Here is a 21,870-nt window from a genome sequence, read left to right on the forward strand (position 1 = left end):
GAAACATTACTTGTTGAAGTGTGCATCCAACATAATGTGACGGAGGGATTAGTGTAGATTACTTCTCACCACAAAGACAAAGCTCAGATTCACACACAGGCACAATGAAAAAGACTGCTAAAATGTTAAGCTTTTGAACAAGGTATTTCTTCCAAAATAGGAAACACACACACATTCACACAACCACAACTCTCACATACACATGATCACTGTCTCCATGCACTGGAACCAAACTGCAGCCGCATTTCCATATGACATGTACAGCAATCTTTTTGCGTCAGTGGTGGGTGTAAGGTGGAGACATGGGGTGGAGAGGGAAAGGGATGACAGGGCAGCAGTGGGGGAAAGTGTTGTGTTGCTTGAAGGAGCATGCAGGCATGTGGTGGGGACAGGATAGGGCTTCCTAAGTGCAGTATTGGAGGCTACACAGAGGGGTGGGGGAGAGATTGGAGGGGGGGGGGGGGGAGGGTAAGAAGTACAGAATGAGAAAAGACTAATGATAATGTTGTTGGGATACAAGGAGTGTCTGGTGCTGGAAAGAGAGCAGGGAAAGCAGGGGATATGTGGATGGCACAGGTTGTGAGGTAGTCATTAAAGTGAAGCACATCATGTTAGGCAGCATGTAGTGGTATAGCTGTTTCTTAGCCAAAGTTTGTTGGTGGTCATTCATGCTGACAGTCAGTTTGTTAGTTGTTATGTCCACACACAACTTGGAACAGTGATTGCAACTTAATATGTAGATCACATGACAGCTTTCACAGGTAGCTCTGCCTTTGAAGGGATAGGAGATACTTGTGAGTGGACTGGAGTAGAAGGTGGTGAAGGATTTATGAGCAGGTTTTGTAGCCAGGTTTATTTCAGGTATATGAGCCATGAGGCAATGGGTTGGGAACAGGGATAGAGCAGGGGTGGACAAGGATATTGCATAGGTTTAATGGGTGGCAGAATACCACTGTGGGATGGGCAGGGCAGATTGTGGGGATATATTCTTCATTTCATGGCACAGCTAGAGGTAGTCAACGCTGTGACAGAGAACGTCACTCAGTTACTCCAGTTCTGGGCGGTACTGAGTCACAAGATGAGTACTCCTTTGTAGGTAAATGTTAGGTATGTGGGAAGCAGTAGGTTACTGAAGAGGCAAGGTAGAGGAGACCTGGTCCTGGAAAAGGTTGGGAGAGTAATTTCAATCTATGAAGGCCCCAGTGAGACCATTGATTATTTGCAGAAGGACTGATTGACACTGCAGATATGATGACCATGGGTGGCTAGGCTGTATGGAAGGCACTTTTTGGTATAGTCACATACACCTTTCTACATCTACATCTACACTTCACAAATCACAGTGAGAGGCAAGGGAGAGGGTACCTCCCATTGTACCTGTTATTAACGTTTCTTCCATTCCATTAATATGTGTCTTACAGGAAGAATGATTGTTTGAATGCCTCTGTGATGCAGTAATTGTTCTAAATTCGAGTCCTGATGGTCCGTATGTGTGTGATATCTAAGGGACTGTAGCATGAGACCTATTTTTTTTTAACTTCCGGTAGGCTATAAATAAAAGACAAGTTCATAGAAAACAATTATTTAATTACCAAAAGTTTTGTACACTTACGGTTACTTTCCAATGTAATCACCGAAAAGATTGAGACATTTATTATACTTGTGGACAAGCTTTGCAATACCCTCTTCAAAAAATGTTACTGCCAATGATTTCAAATGAGCATTGATGGTGTTTTGAAGATCTTTGTTAGTTCGAAATTGCTGCCCTCCTAGCCACATCTTCAGTTCAGGGAAAAGATGAAAGTTACTCAGCACCAGGTCAGGACTGTACGGTGGATGATCGAAAATGTCCCATTGAAATTGTTCAAGGAGCTGTTGGGTTGTGCCAGCAGTGTGTATACAAGTATTGTCATGGATCAACACAATTCCTGAAGTCAGCATTCCTCTTCATTTGTTTTTAATGCCTCTCCGGGAACACTGTAAAGTTTCACAATAAGCGACTGCATTGATAGTGGTTCCGGGCTGCATAAATTTCCAAAAACACGATAGCCATAACCTTTCTGTTGTTGAATGTTTGTTTGAATTTTTGTAGTTTGTTTGGCGAGTTTTGATGCATCCACTGTTGTAATGTCGTTTTGTTTCTTGTGTGTCATATTGGATCCAAGTTTCATCTACAGTAACATTTGATTTCAGAAAGTTCTCTCCTTCACCGTGATAACAGTCAAGAAAATTCAAAGCTGACACCGTTCGGTGACTTTTGTAGGTGTCTGTCAACATTTTTGGAACCCAACGAGCACTAAGTTTTTTTGTAGCCTAAATGTTCAGTAATGATTGAGTGATTGACAGATCTTGAAACTTCTGGAATTTCCATAGAGATAGCAGTTATGGTGAACCTACGATTTTCTCTAATCATTCTGCCAACATGTTCAACAAGGTTGGCTGTAACAAAAGACTTGCATCCTTGGCCCCCTTCATCATGCACATCATTTCGGCCATCTTTAAACTTTTGGCACCATTCACGCACAACACCATCAGTCATGAAGTTAATACTATACACTAGGCTCATTCTCTGATGAATTTCTGCGCCACTATTCCCTTCTGCTTTCAGAAACCGAATTACACTTTGTAATTCACACTTGGTGGGAGCAACGATGATGGCTGTAGTGCAACATAGACTGAAGACTTGAGGTCAGCAATGGTGGAGTGTGTAGTGCGAGAGTTGCGCAGTAGTCTACAGCACATGTTCACTTTTAGCCGCTCGTGTACCTTCTATACTAAGTGACCGGAGGTTGAAAAAAATGACACTCATATATATTTCTACATCATCATTTAGAACCGGTTCTTGAAATTTTATTAATAGACTTTCTTGGTATAGTTTACATCTGTGTTCAGGAGTCTGCCAGTTCAGTCCCTTCAGTATCTCTGTTACACTCTTCAATGGATTAAACAAACCTGTGACCACTCATGCGGAACATCTTTGTATACATTCAATATCCCCCTTATAACATGGGCAGTCACAGTCATTGAAATTGAAGATAAAATGAACTTGAATAAAACAGAAAACAGAGGTCAGTAAGAGGCAGAAGGGAAAAAGTGCCAAAATAAATGTCCTGGTGGTGTCCAAATTGTGTTTCTCTTTGTATGTGTGAGTGCACTCTGTCAAATTCTTTGTAAGAACAGGGTGCACAAGATTTCTCTTCAGAGTAAAAGTGTGATTTTGTACAAATTTTTGTATGACTGTTACTGTTAATAAATCATATTATTGCTACCATTAGACAAACTAGGTTGCACCACTTCAAATGAAACACTGTACACATTTATTGCATCTTTTCCACTGTCCCATTCTGCAATTTTGAATCTCCTCTATCTGGTGAATAGCAATCTGTCCAACCATACTATTAGTGAACAATCAGCTTCATTTGACAACATGGTCAATATCTCCTCCTCTTCCGCAACAGAATGTGAGGGTTCTAGCAACCTATGAGGGTTGACTGAAAAGTAATGCCTCCACCTTTGTAACCCTTCAACAGTTGGCAGCATTGATACGCAGTAGGTACTGGCTTGTTCCATAGCCTCTTCTCTATGGCTCTAGTTGGCAGGAAGCCTTAGCACTGAACAGTTGCGTTGTTACAGTGTAAAGTATGGAACCGTGCGCAGTCAGTCAGTCAATGTGACTTAAGCAACGTGCAGTAATTGAATTCTTGACAGCAGAAGGTGTCACCTAAAGGAGATTCATCAGAGAATGAAAGCAGTTTACGGTGATTGTGTTGATATGAGTACTGTGCATCATTGGGCAAGTAATTTTAAAGATGTTGAGATGGGAACATCTGACCTGCATAACAAACAAAGATCTTGACAGGTTGATTCAGGATGATCGTCGCATCACTCACAGAGAAACTGCAAGCTCAATTGGCATTCCACTATAATGTGTTGGTCACATTATTGCTTTGCTTGGGTATTTGAACATATGTGCATGATGGGTACCCCAGATGCTGACTCCTGAAATGAAAGTGCACAGACTTGAAATTTCCTAGGAACTCCTCTCATGTGGTGATGCCTTTCTCCATTCAACTGTGACTGGAGACGAAATGTGGGTACACCATTACACCTGGAGGCGAAACATCAGTCTGTGGAATACTGACACAAAGACTCACCTCAGAAAAGGAAATTCGAGACACAGCCCACAGCTGGAAAAATCATGGCCACAGTGTTCTGGGACGCAGATGGTGTTATCAATGTTGATTTCCTTGATGGTGGAACAACAATAAATTCAGAGTGTTACATCGCAATGCTGCAAACTCTGAAACGACGGCTAACAAGCGTCCAAAAGGAAAAGGGAAATGTTTTCCTGAAGCATGACAATGCCAAACCTCACACTTCACATGCCACCACAGCAGAACTTCAGAGACTGAATCACCACCATACAGCATCCTCCATACTGTCCAGATTTAGCACCAACTGACTTCCTCCTGTTCCCGATAATGAAAGACAATCTGCGGGGATGTCATTATGCTTCTGATGAAGACGTTGAGAGAACTGTGAGGCTCTGGTTGCAGAAACAGAGTGCCAACTTCTTCCTTGACGACTTCAGAAAACTTGTTCATCATTGGCAGAAATGTATCCCATTGGGTGGTGATTATGTGAAAAAGTGAATATTGGTAATTAAACATAACATTCTAAGCACTATTTCTGCGTTTGATTTATTAAGATATTCCCATCAAACCAAATTTACAAAGGTGGAGGCATTACTTTTTATTCAACCTTTGTATTTTATACAAGAGGCTGCAGACTACGGTAACAAAATGGACACATCCATATGTGCCAGCAGGAGATGTTGATATCCCAGGAGATGACTGGACTGGTCCATCATTTGAAACTGAAAATTTGCCACAGACATATGCTCTACATCAATGGTCCTGGAGATAAATGCTTGCAAATATCTAGCACCATGATGAAAGCATTTTATTTTCCTTGGCTTTTATGTTTTAGCTATTATATTTGTTGTTAAAGTTACAAACTTGCAACAGTTCATAACAAGTTAGTTACAGTTCACAATTTATTTTCAAAACAGTCAACCACCAATGTCAATACACTTTTGTTCTCTCATGGGAACATTTTGTGTAACACATTTGACACTGGCCTCAGTCATCTTGGATTGAGCAGCTGAACTCCTGTTATAAGTGCAAGTACTACAAATGTCTATGATGCTTCTTTTGAAATGATGAAACCTGGTTTATCTAATATTAAGGAGACTGGTCCTTGAATACCAGGGGAAACCTTAAAACATTGTCAGTTGTCTAAACAGTGTAACTCAAAGAATAAGATTTTTAGGCCCATATAATGCTAATCATCCTTTAACACATCTTTTGGGAACATTTTTATGTATGAACCACAGCACTTTAGCTCTCACACTTCTTTTAATTGCATTTTTTGTTGCAAGTGAAATAAACCATGTCAATTATTTGTGTACATCATGGGTACACATTACTCAAAATACAAAACAAATGGTTTATTTTCTCCTGTAAGTTCTTTACAGTATTATTTTTAAACCAAGCTATTGAAAAGATTGCTTCAGCAGTAGTACAAATGAGAGTACAAGAGTAATTTTCTTTCAGCACCCATACATTTTGAAGACACACCGGAGATTCAGGAGGTGAAAGAGAAATCAAATGCCTTGGTAAAATGTGAAGTTCAAGGAGATCCTGAACCAACTATCAAGTGGGAAGTTAATGGAACTTCAGTAGATGGTAAGATACTATACATACATTTGGAACTTTTGCTCCAAACATATGTTTGATAGTGTATATTTATTGATCATCCATTTTATCATATACAATGGTATACGATTTGTCATATCTTGATACAAAAAAGCTTAAATAATAGTGTACATAGCAAATCATACAGACAATTAAATACATAAACAGAAACAAATCACACAGAGACAGATCCTACAGATAGTCAAATACATACACCAAACAAATTCTAAGTTTACATTATATCCAATATATCTGGTGACACAAGGCTACATTTACCTTATGTTATGGTTGTCCTTGAATTCATGAAATTCATGTACTCATCAACATTGTAAAAGCTTTCACTTATAAGCATTTTCTTAAGTTCATTTTTAATAACCTGCAGCTTTGATATCTTTTTAATTCTTAAGGAGAGAGTACCAAAAAGTCGGTTCTGTGTCTAGTTTCATAATCAAGGTATTCACTGTTTGAAGAAAAGAACTAGGGATGGGATTTCAGAAAGCATATACTTTCATCAATATATATTGATATAAGAGTCATAATTTTCAGTTCTATGAATATTTATCTACAGGACTCTCTAGGACCGGCAGTGGTTAGCACACTGGACTCGCATTTGGGAGGACGATGGTTCAAACCCATGTCCAGCCATCCTGACTCAGGTTTTTGATGATTTCCCTAACTCATTTCAGGCAAATGCCAGGATATTTCCTTTGAAAGGGCTCAGTCGATTTCCTTCCCCATACTTCCCTAATCCGAGCTTGTGCTCCATCTCTAATGACTTCATTGTCAATGGGACGTTAAACATTAATCTCCTTCTCCTCCACTCCCTAGGTACAACCCCTTTTATAAATCTTATTGCTCGTTTTTGAATAATAAAGGAGTGTTTTTCTACTTCACTGCATAAATTTTTGACCATTCAAAATATGTAACAGTATTCACTTAATTTTTTATTGAGCCATTCTACACATTTATCCAATTCAAGTTGCTCATTTAACTAAATTCCCAAAAATTTAGTATCTGAAGTTTGTAGCATTTTCTGTTTGCCTGACTTCAGTATTATATTAGGGTTTACTATATTTGAAGTATGCCTGAAATTCTTTAACAATGGTTTCTTCTCATTAACAGCTAGCCTCTCAGCTCTAAACCATTTAATTGCTTCTTCAGTTGTTATTTCTATTTTTGTCTATGTCAGTCACGTTCTGAGCTTTAAAAAAGAGACTAGTATCATCAGCAAACAGTCCAGCATCAGATTGTGTTCAATAATATCAAGGACAACAGGGGCCCGAACACCAATACTATATTTGAAGTATGCCTGAAATTCTTTAACAATGGTTTCTTCTCATTAACAGCTAGCCTCTCATCTCTAAACCATTTAATTGCTTCTTCAGTTGTTATTTCTATTTTTGTCTATGTCAGTCACGTTCTGAGCTTTAAAAAAGAGACTAGTATCATCAGCAAACAGTCCAGCATCAGATTGTGTTCAATAATATCAAGGACAACAGGGGCCCCAACACCAATTCTTGGGGCACTCCACGAGCAATTTTCTCGCATTCAAAAAAGTAGGATTTACCTTGACGAACTATTTCTGATTTCTGGTATCTATCACATATGTATGATTTAAACTACATACAACCAGTGCCACAGACTTCATAGCACTATAGTTGTCAAGCAATATTTTATTATCAACAACATTAAATGCCTTAGATAATTCTAAAAACAATCCACAGTTTACTTCATTATAATCAGTGGAATTTAGAACAAGTTTTAGGAAATTATATACAGCAGTTTTAGCCAATCTATTTTTCCTAACACATTTTGTTCATTGGAAATATTCCATTAAAATCACACATCGATATATTTTTCTCCTTTCCTCCCTCTCATCTTCTCACATAAAAGCCATAATAACATATATAAACTTGCAGGATGTTTAATGTGAATACAATCACTCATATCCATGGTCTATTGGAACCTGAATCAATTACCATATTCTACATCTCAGTGCAATAAGAAGTACCCTCAGATATGCACATCACAGTAGTTTGTAAAACATATATATACAGATGTGGATTTCAGCACACTGTCACAAACATAATCCATGGAACAGATAACTGAATGATCCAAATAGAACTCTGCAATACCCATAGATAATATTTTTCATATTATTCAGTTTCTAGATAGATAGAGTAAATTCTATACATTAAATTAAACTCCATTAATGTTTGTAACACACCAAACATCCAGAATGTCCATACATAGGGCTATGAATATTTAAATTGATGACTTAAATGTTTTACACTGAAACAAATATCATCATGATAAAATTGGCTACTAGTCCACCATACTGCTACACTACACCATTTTGTGTCATGATGACCATGTGACTGTGGTTGCTGGTCCTACACTTTGTGGTTGCTGGTATTTGACATGGATGTGACCCCTTCACCTACCCCCCCCCCCCCCCCCCCCCTGCCCCTGCCATTGCTTGACTGACCTAATTGCCACACATTTATGTTCTCATAATTATTTGGTGACACCTGAAGATAAAGCTTTATGCTTCAAAATTGGTTGTGCAATATTTTAAAAAATTACTGTGAATTGAACTGGATTTTTATTCTATAGATAATTATTTACATATATTATAATAGTGTATTAATTGGATTTACCACTTTATGAAATAAATTATGTGTTGTAGCTCAAGTAGAAGAGAGTGTATTAACAGGTAGTTAGTTGCAATGCTACAGCATTGATGTTTCCTTTACCTGTAAAGCAGTACACGGGCAGTCTGAGTTGTTAATTATTAACACATCCTGAGAGGCATTTCTCCAAACATGGTTCAGATCTGTCCACCAACATTTATTTTAAATTCTGCACTATTCAAAAAATAAGCACGTGCTGAATATGACAGACATAAATCCAAGGCACATGTCCATGTAATGATTTCCCCTGCATGGAATACAACCTTGTGATCCAACTTTAATAAACATGATACTAATAGCAAGATAAACTCGGAGCTTTCTTTCTTCTCATTCAGTTGAGTTTCTAAGCTCATGTCAACTGCAGCATAGTGACAACAGCAGCTGTGAATTACAGGAAAGTTTGTGGGAAGGTACAACATTCCAGAAATATATTCAGGTGCACAGTATAGTTGCAGTCATATGACATAGTAGTATAGCCTGTATTGTACTTACACCACTCAGTGAAGAATATGAATGAAATGAGACAGACTTTTCAGGCTATATTTGGAGCCATTAAATGTCTCCTGCCACATTGTAAAAATTTGCATTCATTTTTAAATTTTTTTACGCCTCACAGGTTAGACGTTACTAATTTTTTGAACTGAAGACACAATTTTATGGTGATATTTTCCTTAACAGGTAATCCAAAATATGAAGTTGGAGGAGATGGACTGTTCATTAGTAATGTTACACTGGATGACCGTGGTTATTATCAGTGTCAAGCTTTCCAACTCTCACCACATATCTCAAACATGCAGCAAAAGACAATTTTTGTCAAAGTTCTTCGTAAGTATATGTTCTTGTGTGTGTATGTGATGGTGTACAGGACAATCATTTTCTTTCTTTCATTTTCTTTTTTTTTTTTTTTACTCTGCGATTTTCTTCCAAGTTGAATCGCTACACAAACAAAAAAAATGAAAATAATGTTTTATCTTTAAATGTGGCTTATAAATAAGAGTAAAATTTTAATACTTTCTGTAATATAGACATTAAACTGTTTGTACTGAAATTTTAATCTTTACAAGTAAATAGTACTCTCCAAAAGTATGTTGCTAGTAGTAAATGGCAAAGCCTCAAAGAGAGTTATAAGCTCAGCTTTTTCATTTATTTTTTATGCTAATATTCCAACTATAACAGAACCTCTATTTAGTAAAATAAACAGTTTTATCCAAATGGGTGTCTGTGAGCTACATTGCAGAAGAGTGGCACAATTCTCACCAGAAAGCACTGATTTCAATCACTTCTGCAGTTTTTCCACATGAATGTATTATGTCCACAAACTATTTGCTCATGACCACTTTTTTTCCCAATATTAACTAAGTTGTTTATATTTCTCTTTATCATCTCCTCAATCTCCTCCACATCACCAAAAAATGTTCCATGTTTCAGTGCTATGGATATAAGATGACTCTGTCTTTCCACCTCTTGATTCCAGATGTCACTTCTGTGTACCTGTGGAAAAAGCAGCTGTGATTTCTGTTCTAATTATGTGCTGTTTATTGTCTGTGCCTGTGATAAATCTGAGAATTCAATATTTTACTGTAATTACACTGCTCTTCTCAAACTTCATATTTATATATTGCTTCTGTGAAACTCTCTAACGTTTTCTTTATTTCTGATTACTACTTTACTTCCGTATGCATCATTCTGGTAAAAACAGTGCTGTTTGCATTTTCTCAAATTTGGTCCATGTGCTGCAGAGCAGTTACTCAACTAATAAAGTAACAAAGTTACAGCTGTTCTCATATCTAGCACTGACTTAATCATCATCATACTTAAGTATCCATCAAGCCTACATGCTCACCTAAAACAAAAGATTCATTACTGTTTTAACAGGGCACCCATTAACCAACTTTTCTTCCCACTTATCTATTATTGAACACACTGCAGTTTCACATTCCATCAAAAGTGGGCATAGGGTGTCTTGAAAGTTAAAAAACATTATTACGGTTCTTTCAGTCATGCATTCATTGTGTTATGTAGATGGTATGTTGACGGAGAACCTTCAAGAATGTGGCACAAGTCAAATTACTATTATGCTTCAGTAACCTAATTTGTGCTTATTCCAATTAAATAATTATGGGATAGAAAAAAACTGATTTTTCACTTGTAACAAATACCAGCTCTTTATCTTCTACAGCTACTTGAACATCTACATGGTCACACAGATATTTAGCATTGAACAACCGTTATCTACATTTCTAATAACAAAGGCATCTTTACAATGGATTTTGCAACTTGTCACACTTAACGTTAATCTTTAATCTCTGAATCTATACAATTAGATAATTTGAAGAGTGAGTGACCAATCAGGTGAGATTTTATATTCCTTTTCAATTTTAGGGACTCCCGATTTCTCACTCCATGTCTGATGGATGTGTGTCAATATCCCTGCACACCAACACAGAACCCTGCCCTGAATCATAATATCTGTCTCACCACTCTACCTTAGACTCTCCAATGATGTGATACTGCAAAATTTTATTTGTGCAGTCTTCTACCACAGTGTTCTTACCCTCACAAGTACTAAGATATATTTCATTCATGTAACAGTCACTGTGAGAACACTCATATTCACACACTTTTTAATAATCGAAATCTGTCTAAATATCACAGTGTTTCTAATGAAATTGAGGAAGTTGATGGAAGCTCTGTGTTACCTACTTTTGTTATTGCCCTTGTCATGTATGTTGTACAAGTCTCATTCAACACAAGACCTTTTTGCATTCTGCTTTGAATTTATCAGTCAGTTATAGATGTGGGGGCAGTCAAAATTTTAGCCAGTAATTAAAGTATATCTGTTTGATATGCTGATTCACTTACTGTGAATGTTTTGACATCAGCTGTATCATGTATAAATCTACTATGCAATTGTCACATATAAAAATGTGTGCCAGACCAGGGTTCAAACCCAGATTTCCCTTATCACGAGCAGTCACCTTAATCATTTCAGCTACCTACACTTCTGGAAATGGAAAAAATAACACATTGACACCGGTGTATCAGAACCACCATACTTGCTCCAGACACTGCAAGAGGGCTGTACAAGCAATGATCACACGTACGGCACAGCGGACACACCAGGAACCGCGGTGTAGGCAGTCGAATGGCGCTAGCTGCGCAGCGTTTGTGCACCGCCGCCATCAGCGTCAGCCAGTTTGCCGTGGCATACGGAGCTCCATCGCAGTCTTTAACACTGGTAGCATGCCGCGACAGCGTGGACGTGAACCGTATGTGCAGTTGACGGACTTTGAGCGAGGGCGTATAGTGGGCATGCGGGAGGACGAGCGGACGTACCGCCGAATTGCTCAACACGTGGGGCGTGAGGTCTCCACAGTACATCGATGTTGTCGCCAGTTGTCGGCGGAAGGTGCACGTGCCTGGCGACCTGGGACCGGACCGCAGCGACGCACGGATGCACGCCAAGACCGTAGGATCCTACGCAGTGCCGTAGGGGACCGCACCGCCACTTCCCAGCAAATTAGGGACACTGTTGCTCCTGGGGTATCGGCGAGGACCATTCTCAACCTTCTCCATGAAGCTGGCCTACGGTCCCGCACACCGTTAGGCCGTCTTCGGCTCATGCCCCAACATCGTGCAGCCCGCCTCCAGTGGTGTCGCGACAGGTGTGAATGGAGGGACGAATGGAGACGTGTCGTCTTCAGTGATGAGAGTCGCTTCTTCCTTGGTGCCAATGATGGTCGTATGCGTGTTTGGCGCCGTGCAGGTGAGCGCCACAATCAGGACTGCATACGACCGAGGCACACAGGGCCAACACCCGGCATCATGGTGTGGGGAGCGATCTCCTACACTGGCCGTACACCTCTGGTGATCATCGAGGGGACACTGAATAGTGCACGGTACATCCAAACCGTCATCGAACCCATCGTTCTACCATTCCTAGACTGGCAAGGGAACTTGCTGTTCCAACAGGACAATGCACGTCCGCATGTATCCCGTGCCACCCAACGTGCTCTAGAAGGTGTAAGTCAACTACCCTGGCCAGCAAGATCTCCGGATCTGTCCCCCATTGAGCATGTTTGGGACTGGATGAAGCGTCGTCTCACGCGGTCTGCACGTCCAGCACGAACGCTGGTCCAACTGATGCGCCAGGTGGAAATGGCATGGCAAGCCATTCCACAGGACTACATCCAGCATCTCTATGATCGTCTCCATGGGAGAATAGCAGCCTGCATTGCTGCGAAAGGTGGATATACACTGTACTACTGCCGACATTGTGCATGCTCTGTTGCCTGTGTCTATGTGCCTGTGGTTCTGTCAGTGTGATCATGTGATGTATCTGACCCCAGGAATGTGTCAATAAAGTTTCCCCTTCCTGGGACAATGAATTCACGGTGTTCTTATTTCAATTTCCAGGAGTGTATGTATGTTCCCTGGATGAACCAAAACGTCCATACATCACACTGTTCACATCCTTATATTGTAGTCCACTAAATTCTTTACCTAACATTTGTCACAGTACTTGGATTCCTGCAACTTAGAGAATGAGACACTGCCTCAGTGGGCACAAGATGATAACATTGTTGGTCCCAGTTCCTTGTTGTTTCATTCTCCCTGTTGCAGGAATCCAAGGAATTTTGTGAGCATCAGCTGGTGAATTTAGTGGATTATGATATAATGATTTAGACAGTGTCACATTTGGAAGTTTGGGTTGGTTTGGGGAGCGCTCACAGAAGTTTTTAAGGTGATCGCCCCTGATTATCAGGAAATCTGGGTTCAAGTCAACAAATTTTCATTTGTCTCTATTGGGTAGTACCTAACACAGCTGATGTTGAAGATTTTGTAGTCAGTAAAAAAATTTCAAATTACAACTTGGATGATCAACAGTGTCTGTTCTTTCAGATGTGCATATAATGCAAGAGTAAGTTGTTGTCATCTTATCATATTATGTCATTGGGCTTCTGATTGAGATTTGCACCCAACAATGACTCCAGTACATCCAACTCTTCCCTACAATTTTCCCATTTTTCACTTTATCTTGAACCTGGAGAAAATGAACCACTAGTTCTGAAAACTAGAGTCAAAGTGTACTTCTCTATGTTGCTTTGTATTCTGATTAGATAGAGTTTAATTAAATACAGTTAACATGTCTGTTTTACCAATTTTGAACTTACCAGTTTTAAACCTTTACTCCTGATTTCCATTTGTCTTTTAAGACTTCATGAGGCATATCGCTAATAAGAGGAATAGTGTCTGCCAGTGGCAGATAAATTGTAATTGCATTCAGTGCTTCAGAAAGAATAATCAGTCTTTAAAGACTGGTAATTATTTTCATTAAATTATTACAACACTGCAATTAAAAAAATCCATAACTCTTCATATTTGGTCAGCCATTATGTAAATTTTGAATATTGCTATCCCATGCTGCATGAAATAATGTAATGATGTAAAATAAGATATTCTAAGAAATTAGCTGCATTAATCAGATAGGAAGAGGATAAAACCCTACTGAGATTTATGATGTTTTATGAAAGTAATTTCATACTTTACAGTTAGCTCATGAACAAACATATGTTTCAATACCTGTAATCTCTTACGTTATTTTTCCTTTTCATTAGATGAACCAAAAGAAAAGAATAAGAAGGATACAGCATACGGTTTCATCAATGGAACAAAAAATCTGACATGTGAGGTTGTAGCTGAACCTCCCCCTGTGTTCAGATGGATGAAAGATGATGTCACAATCAATGAAGATGAAAACATAACTATAATCAGTGATAATGACACAAGTGTACTGCAGGTAATGAACACTGTTTTATTTTTCTAGTGTTCATGTTCAGATGTGCTCCTATTAAAACAAAAGATTTTAACAATAATACTATCAGCATTAGAGCCTATATGTATCCATCATGACTGGGCTTCCAAACAATTTCTTCTATGTAATTTTTGGAGAAGGTATTTAGTATTGTTTTGCAGTATGTCTTGCCATGCCCACTAGTTACAAAGCTGTAATTTTCCCAATTGATTGTTGGTTGATGAAAGTGTCTTCCAATGACAGCATTATTGGTGAACTTATGTACTAGTGAAGCTAAAGCTTTCAGTTACATCTGGAGGTCAGTTTGTTGGTCAATAGAAGGCTCCAGTTATATGTTATGCCCAACCAGTCTTGCCCAAATAGTCTTGCATGCTGTTAATTTCTATTTCTGTGGATTTGAGTTTTCAGTCTGCTGCAACAGGTTTCATGTGGAATCATTTTATCCATGGAGCAGCTTATCTGATAGATTCTATGTCATCCAAATGAAGCAAAAGGGATTCATTTGTATCAAACAAGAATCATAGTCCTTATCTCTGGAACATAAACTTAATAATATCAAATATGTCAATGCAAAAATTAAAGTTTGTGAACTGGCAAAGAAGTCTGCTCTACCAGAATCAACAGTCAGAACAATTACAAAATGTACAAATAAAAACCCTTAAGCTGTGAAAAATGTTCATTAAAGTATTACTCATAAATGTCATGCTATTTTTGCTCAGATAAAAACAATGTTAAAATTATGGTAGGATAATCAAGTAGAGTGAAAAACTGTCCTGCTGATCAGGACACAGTTCCCTCTCAAGCTAAGCTGATTTGTGAGAGACTGAAAGACAAAGCTGGAGAGGTGGCCAAAGATGAAATGTTTAAAGCTAATAGTGCTTGGTTTAGCCAATTCGAAAGTTGTTGTAAATAGCATCACAGAAATCAGAGAGGCGGCAAGCATTAACGAAAAGACTGAATTCCACTGTCCAGGGAAACTCTGGAGGAGGTGCCCATACCAACTTAAGTATATTGAACATGAGTGAAACTGATCTGTGTTAGAAGAATATGCCTAAAAGAAATTTTATTACTGATAAAGATAAAACCTTCACAGGTTTTAAAGCCACTGAAGTCAACTGCAGCTGGTGATCATAAATTAGAATCTCTCTTAGTTTATTGCTCAGAAAATCTAATAGTTTAAAAAAATGCATGTAAGTCCATGATTTGGAAGTTGAATGATAGAGCTTGGGTGACAGCTTCCCTTTTTGAGGACTTGTTTGGTCATTCCTTCATATCTGAAGTGAAACATTACTGCCAACTAAACCAAATCCAATATGAAGTGATACCATTAATCAGCAAACACACCAGGTCATCCTGCTCTTACTCTAATTTGACCCACAAGTGAAAGTTGTATATTTTCCACCAAATACAACCAGCTTCCTTCAGCTGATGGACCAGGAAGTCATTAAAAATATTTAAAGCTTACTACAGAGATGATCAGAAGGAGAAACATATGCTGATTTACCAAAATCCTTATTAGCCAATTCAGAAATATGGTAAGTGCAAAAAGCAATAATGTCTCTGTCAACAAAACTTTCAAGTCCAGGAACATTTGGTACTCCTGTACCACCACGAACAATGGCTACGGTAAACCATCCGTTACCATGACCAAATGAATCATTTATATCTAAACTAAAATTAAGAAGCTATGAGACCTGACAAGCTCTCTGTTAAAGATTTTTGGAGGCAATTCAATGTTTTATATGCCATAAGAATAACTGGACAATCTTGGAATGACATTTGACAGCAATATTTAAATGGCATCTGGAAAAAACTGTGTCCATTTTTCTTTCCTCCGCCACTTAAACCCAGGAAAAATTAGTACCAGATCCTGATCAAACTGATATTGTGACTGAAGAAGTGATCAGTCTTGCCAGGCAGTTAAATTTAGAGGTGGATGGTGATAATGATCAAGAACTACTGCATTCACACAGTCAGGAACTGACAGTCCACAAGCTTATACAAATGTGTGAACATGAGCAAAATATTGAACAACCTGATTCTTTAGGCCCATTTCAATTCAAATATCAAATGACAGTTGCCATGTCTCAGTGCAATTGGAAAAAGGTTACAAATTTTAGAAAAAATATACTCCAACCAAATACAAAACAGGGAATAAAGAAATTATTAATATGCTCTGAGGAAATTTTGCACGAGAAGAAAAAATTTGATTTGTCAGACAAAATTGTTGGATTTTAAGAAGCCTTTTACATCACAATAACTCTGTTTTGGATTGTTGCAATGCCTAATATTGTACTGCAGTATAATGTATTGTGTTTTTGACCATTTCATTTAACATTTTACTTCTAAATTACATTGTTTTCTCTAGTCTCTGATCCTAAATAAGCATAATTTTTATGTATTTACACATAGTTGGACACCAACTTATGCGAATTCAGCTTACATGGTTATTGAAAGATACCAACTATCCCATAAGTCTAGGGATATAAATGTATATGTAAATTATCCCCAAAACTCTCAAAGCTATCAGTTTTGGTTTTTTAACATATTTATGTACCTATGTGAGGTCCACTGTTTTTTGGGAGTATTTCATACTCTGACATTTTGTTGCCAGTTCTTCTGAAGTCAACAGAATAGGGATTGTGCAACTTGTTTTGACACAATTTTTTACATAGAAGGCACATGGATGACATAAATGAAAATTAGAAAGCAATTCTCCTGCCGCAATCTCTCTTCAAACTTACTGAAAAATTTGTATGTAATAAATTTCCCCCCTATTTTAACAAGAAATAGATGGTAAGTAAAAGATACTGGAAACATGACCATTTGTCAGTGCATTGTCCATCTATGAGAAAATTAGTAAATTATGAACTTTCCTATAAATCATCCTCAAGCTGCCAAAAATACCAGCTGTATCTCACATATCTTAAAACTGACACTTCCCATTTTACAACTATGTACATTACTGACAGTGCTATCTGCACAACATTCACACACTGTTTGTGTGTACACAATACAACAGAATTTAAAACTAACGTTGACACACAAACCAGGTAAAGAGGATTATAAGATTTGGCTTCACAAAATCATCTGTAGTTTGGAATCAAAATATTATATGGTTCATCACTGTGAAGGATGTCCAGGATCATAAGCTCTGAAAATAATCTGGGTGATGCTTTTGAACTGAAAATAGTATATCTTTCCATTTAAGCAATTTATTCATACTGGCTGGCATGAACCTGAAACTACATAACTTAAACTGGTAGAATTTATTGAAGAACTAGTAAATTTGTTTTCTACCTTTCTAACCATCAGGACATGCTAAGAATGAAAGTAAGCTTTCCAAATAACTAAAGAAGATTTCAAGTTGGGTGAGTTGGTTGTCCAGATAGTCATTCTTGAATACATAGGAAATAAAGATATATTTATTTGAATATGTAAGACATTTTATTTCAAAGGGTAGACTGTCAAATAGTTTTACAGCTGCACATTTCAGTGTAACATTGCACCCATTTGTCATTTACTACATATGTAATGAATCAGTGATTACCTAATGAATCAGTGATTGCATATGACATGATACAGTTGCAGCGCATGTCTCTTTGGATGAACTGGTCAAGTTACTTAAATTCACTAACGTGGAAGAAGGATATTCAATATTTTGATGATGGTTCTGCTGCCCCGTGCAAACATTTTAAGAACTGTCTCAATTTTTTTGAGACAGGGGTTTTAATGTTGAAGCAGAATGGAATTTTTTCAAACTAGCCATACAAATCCCCATGTGATAGATTTGGAAGTACAGTTAAGCATTTAGTTGCACACACTAGCCTGTACTGTCCAGTAAATATGCAAGATTTTAATAGTGAGTTATTTATCTGAGTATCAAAGAGAATATTTATGTGGTACTGAATTCCGTTTTGCCACAAAACAATTAATTAAAAAAGCAAACTTTCCTCAGAAAACACTATTCAAAAACGGATTTACAGTTTTGGGTACAAGGGATCACTAGCATCTCCTGTAATTGGCTTTGATTTTCATTAACAGCGTGAAGTATACTATGTGACCAAGTTTACTGGCATGCTAAAGCACCAAACAAATACATCTGTTTGGAGGGCCCTGCCAAAAATGTTTCAAATGTTCTCAGTAGGGGAGAGACCTGGCAACCTCCCTGCCCAAGGCACGGTTTATCAGGCATGAAGAAACTCTCAGCAGAAACAGGCAGCAGAGACTCTCACTACGTGTGAGTGGGCATTATGTTGCTAAAATGTAAGCCCAGCAGGGCTTGCCATAAAGACAACAAAAGGGGCAAAGAATATCATTAGCATACTATTGTGCTATGGATGAAAACTATAGGGGTCCTGCTATTAAAAGAAATTGCACTCCAGAACATCACTCCTATTTGTCACGCTGTATGATTGGTGACAGTCAGGTAGGTATTCCACCATCTCCAGATCCATCTTCACTGGTCATCGGGGCTCAGTTTGAAGCAGGACTCATAACTGAAGACAACTCTACTCCAATCAATGAGATTCCAGGCTGAAGGTGCGTCTGGAGATGCCCCAACACAGGTGGGAGACCAACCTCACTGTTGCCAGGCATACGGTACAAGGAGGAGTTATGGTCTGGTGTGCCATTTCTTTTCACAGCAGGACTCCTTTGGTTGTCAAATGCAGCATCCTTGTAGCACAGTGATACATTGATGAGACTGTACACCCTGTTTTGTTGCCCTTCATGGTAATCCTACCTGGGCTTACAGTTCCATAACATAATGCCCACTCGCACACAGAAAAAGTTTCTACTACTTCTCTGGGCTTGCCAAATGGTACCTTGGCCAGCAATTTCACTGGATCTCTCCCCAACTGAGAATTTTTGGAGCATTATGGGCATGACCCTCCAACAATCTCAGGATTTTGATGATCTACTGCACCAATTGGTCATAGTTTGGCTTTATACCCCTCAGGGGGACATCCAACAACTCTGTTCATCAGTGTCAAGCTGAATAACTGTTTGCATAAGGGCCCGAGGTAAACCACTGCATTATTTACTTGCTCCATTTGTGGAGTTCTTTCTCTTGAATAAGTTGTCCAATATTTCTGAAACTCTAATCACTTGTTTGTCTGTATATATACACCATATCTACTGATTTCAGTTCCATTTGGATAATTACTTCATGGTGGATTCCTCCCCCCGCCCCCCCCCCCCCCCCCTGCTGCACCTTCCCCCTGCCCTGCCCTTAGTGTATGAAGATGTTACTGAACTCCAGCTTGGTTAGTGTGTTGCTTGTGTACATTAATTTACAAACGTAATCAAATTTTTCGCACAGTAACTAAAATAACAAAAAAATGAAAACAGAGGTTTCAGTTAAGATTTAAAATGTTAGCAAGTTTTCATTTTTTTTAGTGCTTCAAAAAGTTAGTAAGTTTTCATTCTTTATAATGTGCCTGTTGACAACTCAATGTTTCTACTATTTGGTGAGTTCTCTCCTTTCTCAAGTATGTACACTCCAGCAGAATTTTCCTTACCAAATCCAGCTATTTCAAAATGCAGGGTGTATCATAATTAATGGTGTAAACACATACAGTTGAAAGTGCATGATACTAGAAGCAGTAATGTCTCAGTAAACAAAGGGTCAAAACTGCATACCTTAAGAGCTACGAGCAATTTTTTTCATCTTCGATGAAGTGAAACAAATCTCTTCTACTGCAAGTTCCTTGCTTTCCATATTTTAGAAAGTGGTAGTATGGACCAAAATAAGAAAAAAATGTTCAGCAAACATGTGCACAAAAACATATATTTTAAAAGCTAGGAGCACTTGGTCATTAGAAGAGATGTATTTCAAAGTAGCAAAGATGAACAAGTGCTCATAGCTCTTGAGGAATGCATTTTAGAGCACATGTTTACTGAACTTTTTTTTCTTCTTTTGGTCCTAACAATTGCCAAATTATGGAAAGCAAAGAGCTTGCAGTAGAAGAGATTTATTTCACAGTATCGAAGATGAAAAATTGCTCGTAGCTCTTAAGGTATGCAGTTTTGACCCTATGTTTACTGAGACGTTTTTGCTTCTAGTATTGTGTACTTTCAACTATATACAGCTATGTCATTGATTATGATACACCCTATATATTCTGTCATATATAGGCAAAATCTGGTACATCTGGTACACCTTATATTGATAGGCTTAAATTACTCTTTTCAACAGTGTGAACAGTAAATTTTAAGATACCTGGCATCAAATATAAGCAATATTTGATTTATATAACATTTTGGTAACTTTAGAATCTGACAGCATATCAAATACATTTCTAGGAAAGTTTGTAATTCACTAATTTCTAATATGGAGACAATTCACTCACAAATTTGCTGTGTAATCCTTGTTAAAATATGGGTAACATAAGTTGCAACAGAATTTTTCAACAAGTTTGAAGGGTGATTGTGTCATGGATATTTGTTTTCTGACCTTCATTTGTGTTATTCCTGGGTTGTGGACAAAAAATTGTGTCATGATAGCAAGTTTCAGAATCCTATCTCTATTAGGTAAGGAACAATGGTTTGCTAAACCTTAAGGTTTTATTGTGTGCTTCCAGTTCCACAGAAAGTGGCACTTTTGAAAATGACTTTTTACACTAAGTTACAGATGTTCTGTACACATTTAATAAGTACATAAGGTAGTCAAACTGGGAATATCTTTCAGTGCTGATCACTTGACATGGAATGTCTTATTACCCAACATCTTACATCTTTTAGAGATTCTAGGTATGGGGACCACTACATTTATTCCTTAATGATGTTTGTGGGTTAATTATAAAAGCAAATTTATAATGAAATGTGAAAGTCACAACCACAGTATTAGAAGTAAAGTGACTGTTGTCCTCATATAGGGTTTAGGATGAAATTTTATATTCAGCTGAAAATAATATAGAACAAATTGCTTGCAGACATCAAGCAGGAAATTGGAAATTTCCAGATTTAAAAAAATAAAGGAGTACCTTTTCAACCACTCCATCTATTGATTATCAGAATATATGGACTTCAAGATGTAAATTACAGTTACCACTTACATTCATATTAAACAGGTATTAACTTTAGCACTGTACAGACAGCTGACAGTGACTCCTCAAACCAGTGAAAATGCTCAGTACACAGTAGTGGATGAAAACAGTAATCAAGTAATGTAAGGGGAAGAGTACTGCTACTCTCAAAGTAGCTGTTTCTCCACCAATATAAATAATATTCTCATTTGTAAATAAAAAAGGAGCAGTCTATAAACAATTTCAGTGATTAATAAAGTAAATTGTTTACCACAAGATTTAAGTGCTGTCAGTATACTTTACAGAAGCAGCCAGCCTCTTCCTGATGATACATAACTTGACTCATTACACATAAATTTATTTATTTATTTAACTTTTTTGCATTTAGTCATCATGATTATGGCTTTTGCTAACACCAAATACATATACGTTATGGCTAGTAATTACAACAATCAAACAATGTTTATCAACATACATTATCTTGTTTACACGTATTTAGTACAACAAAAATCATTAGTTTACAACACACCACGCATAAACTCCATGTTTTATAAAATGGTTTTGTTGATTAGAGAGAG

The 21,870-nt window shown here is 37.7% G+C and overlaps 1 protein-coding gene across 2 annotated transcripts in view; it reads left to right on the forward strand.

Annotated features, from left to right (window-relative positions):
- The window catches only part of LOC126278009 (neural cell adhesion molecule 1-B-like), a 1,138,606-nt gene that overhangs the window by 1,105,418 nt on the left and 11,318 nt on the right, over positions 1-21,870 (forward strand). For both annotated transcript variants that reach the window (XM_049977712.1, XM_049977711.1), the window contains exons 4-6: positions 5,616-5,747; positions 9,128-9,274; positions 14,068-14,249. In XM_049977712.1, coding sequence (XP_049833669.1) covers positions 5,616-5,747; positions 9,128-9,274; positions 14,068-14,249 — 461 coding nt within the window. The remainder of the gene's footprint in view (positions 1-5,615; positions 5,748-9,127; positions 9,275-14,067; positions 14,250-21,870) is intronic.

The sequence above is a fragment of the Schistocerca gregaria genome, chromosome 6, assembly GCF_023897955.1.
Source record: "Schistocerca gregaria isolate iqSchGreg1 chromosome 6, iqSchGreg1.2, whole genome shotgun sequence".
NCBI lineage: Eukaryota > Metazoa > Arthropoda > Insecta > Orthoptera > Acrididae > Schistocerca > Schistocerca gregaria.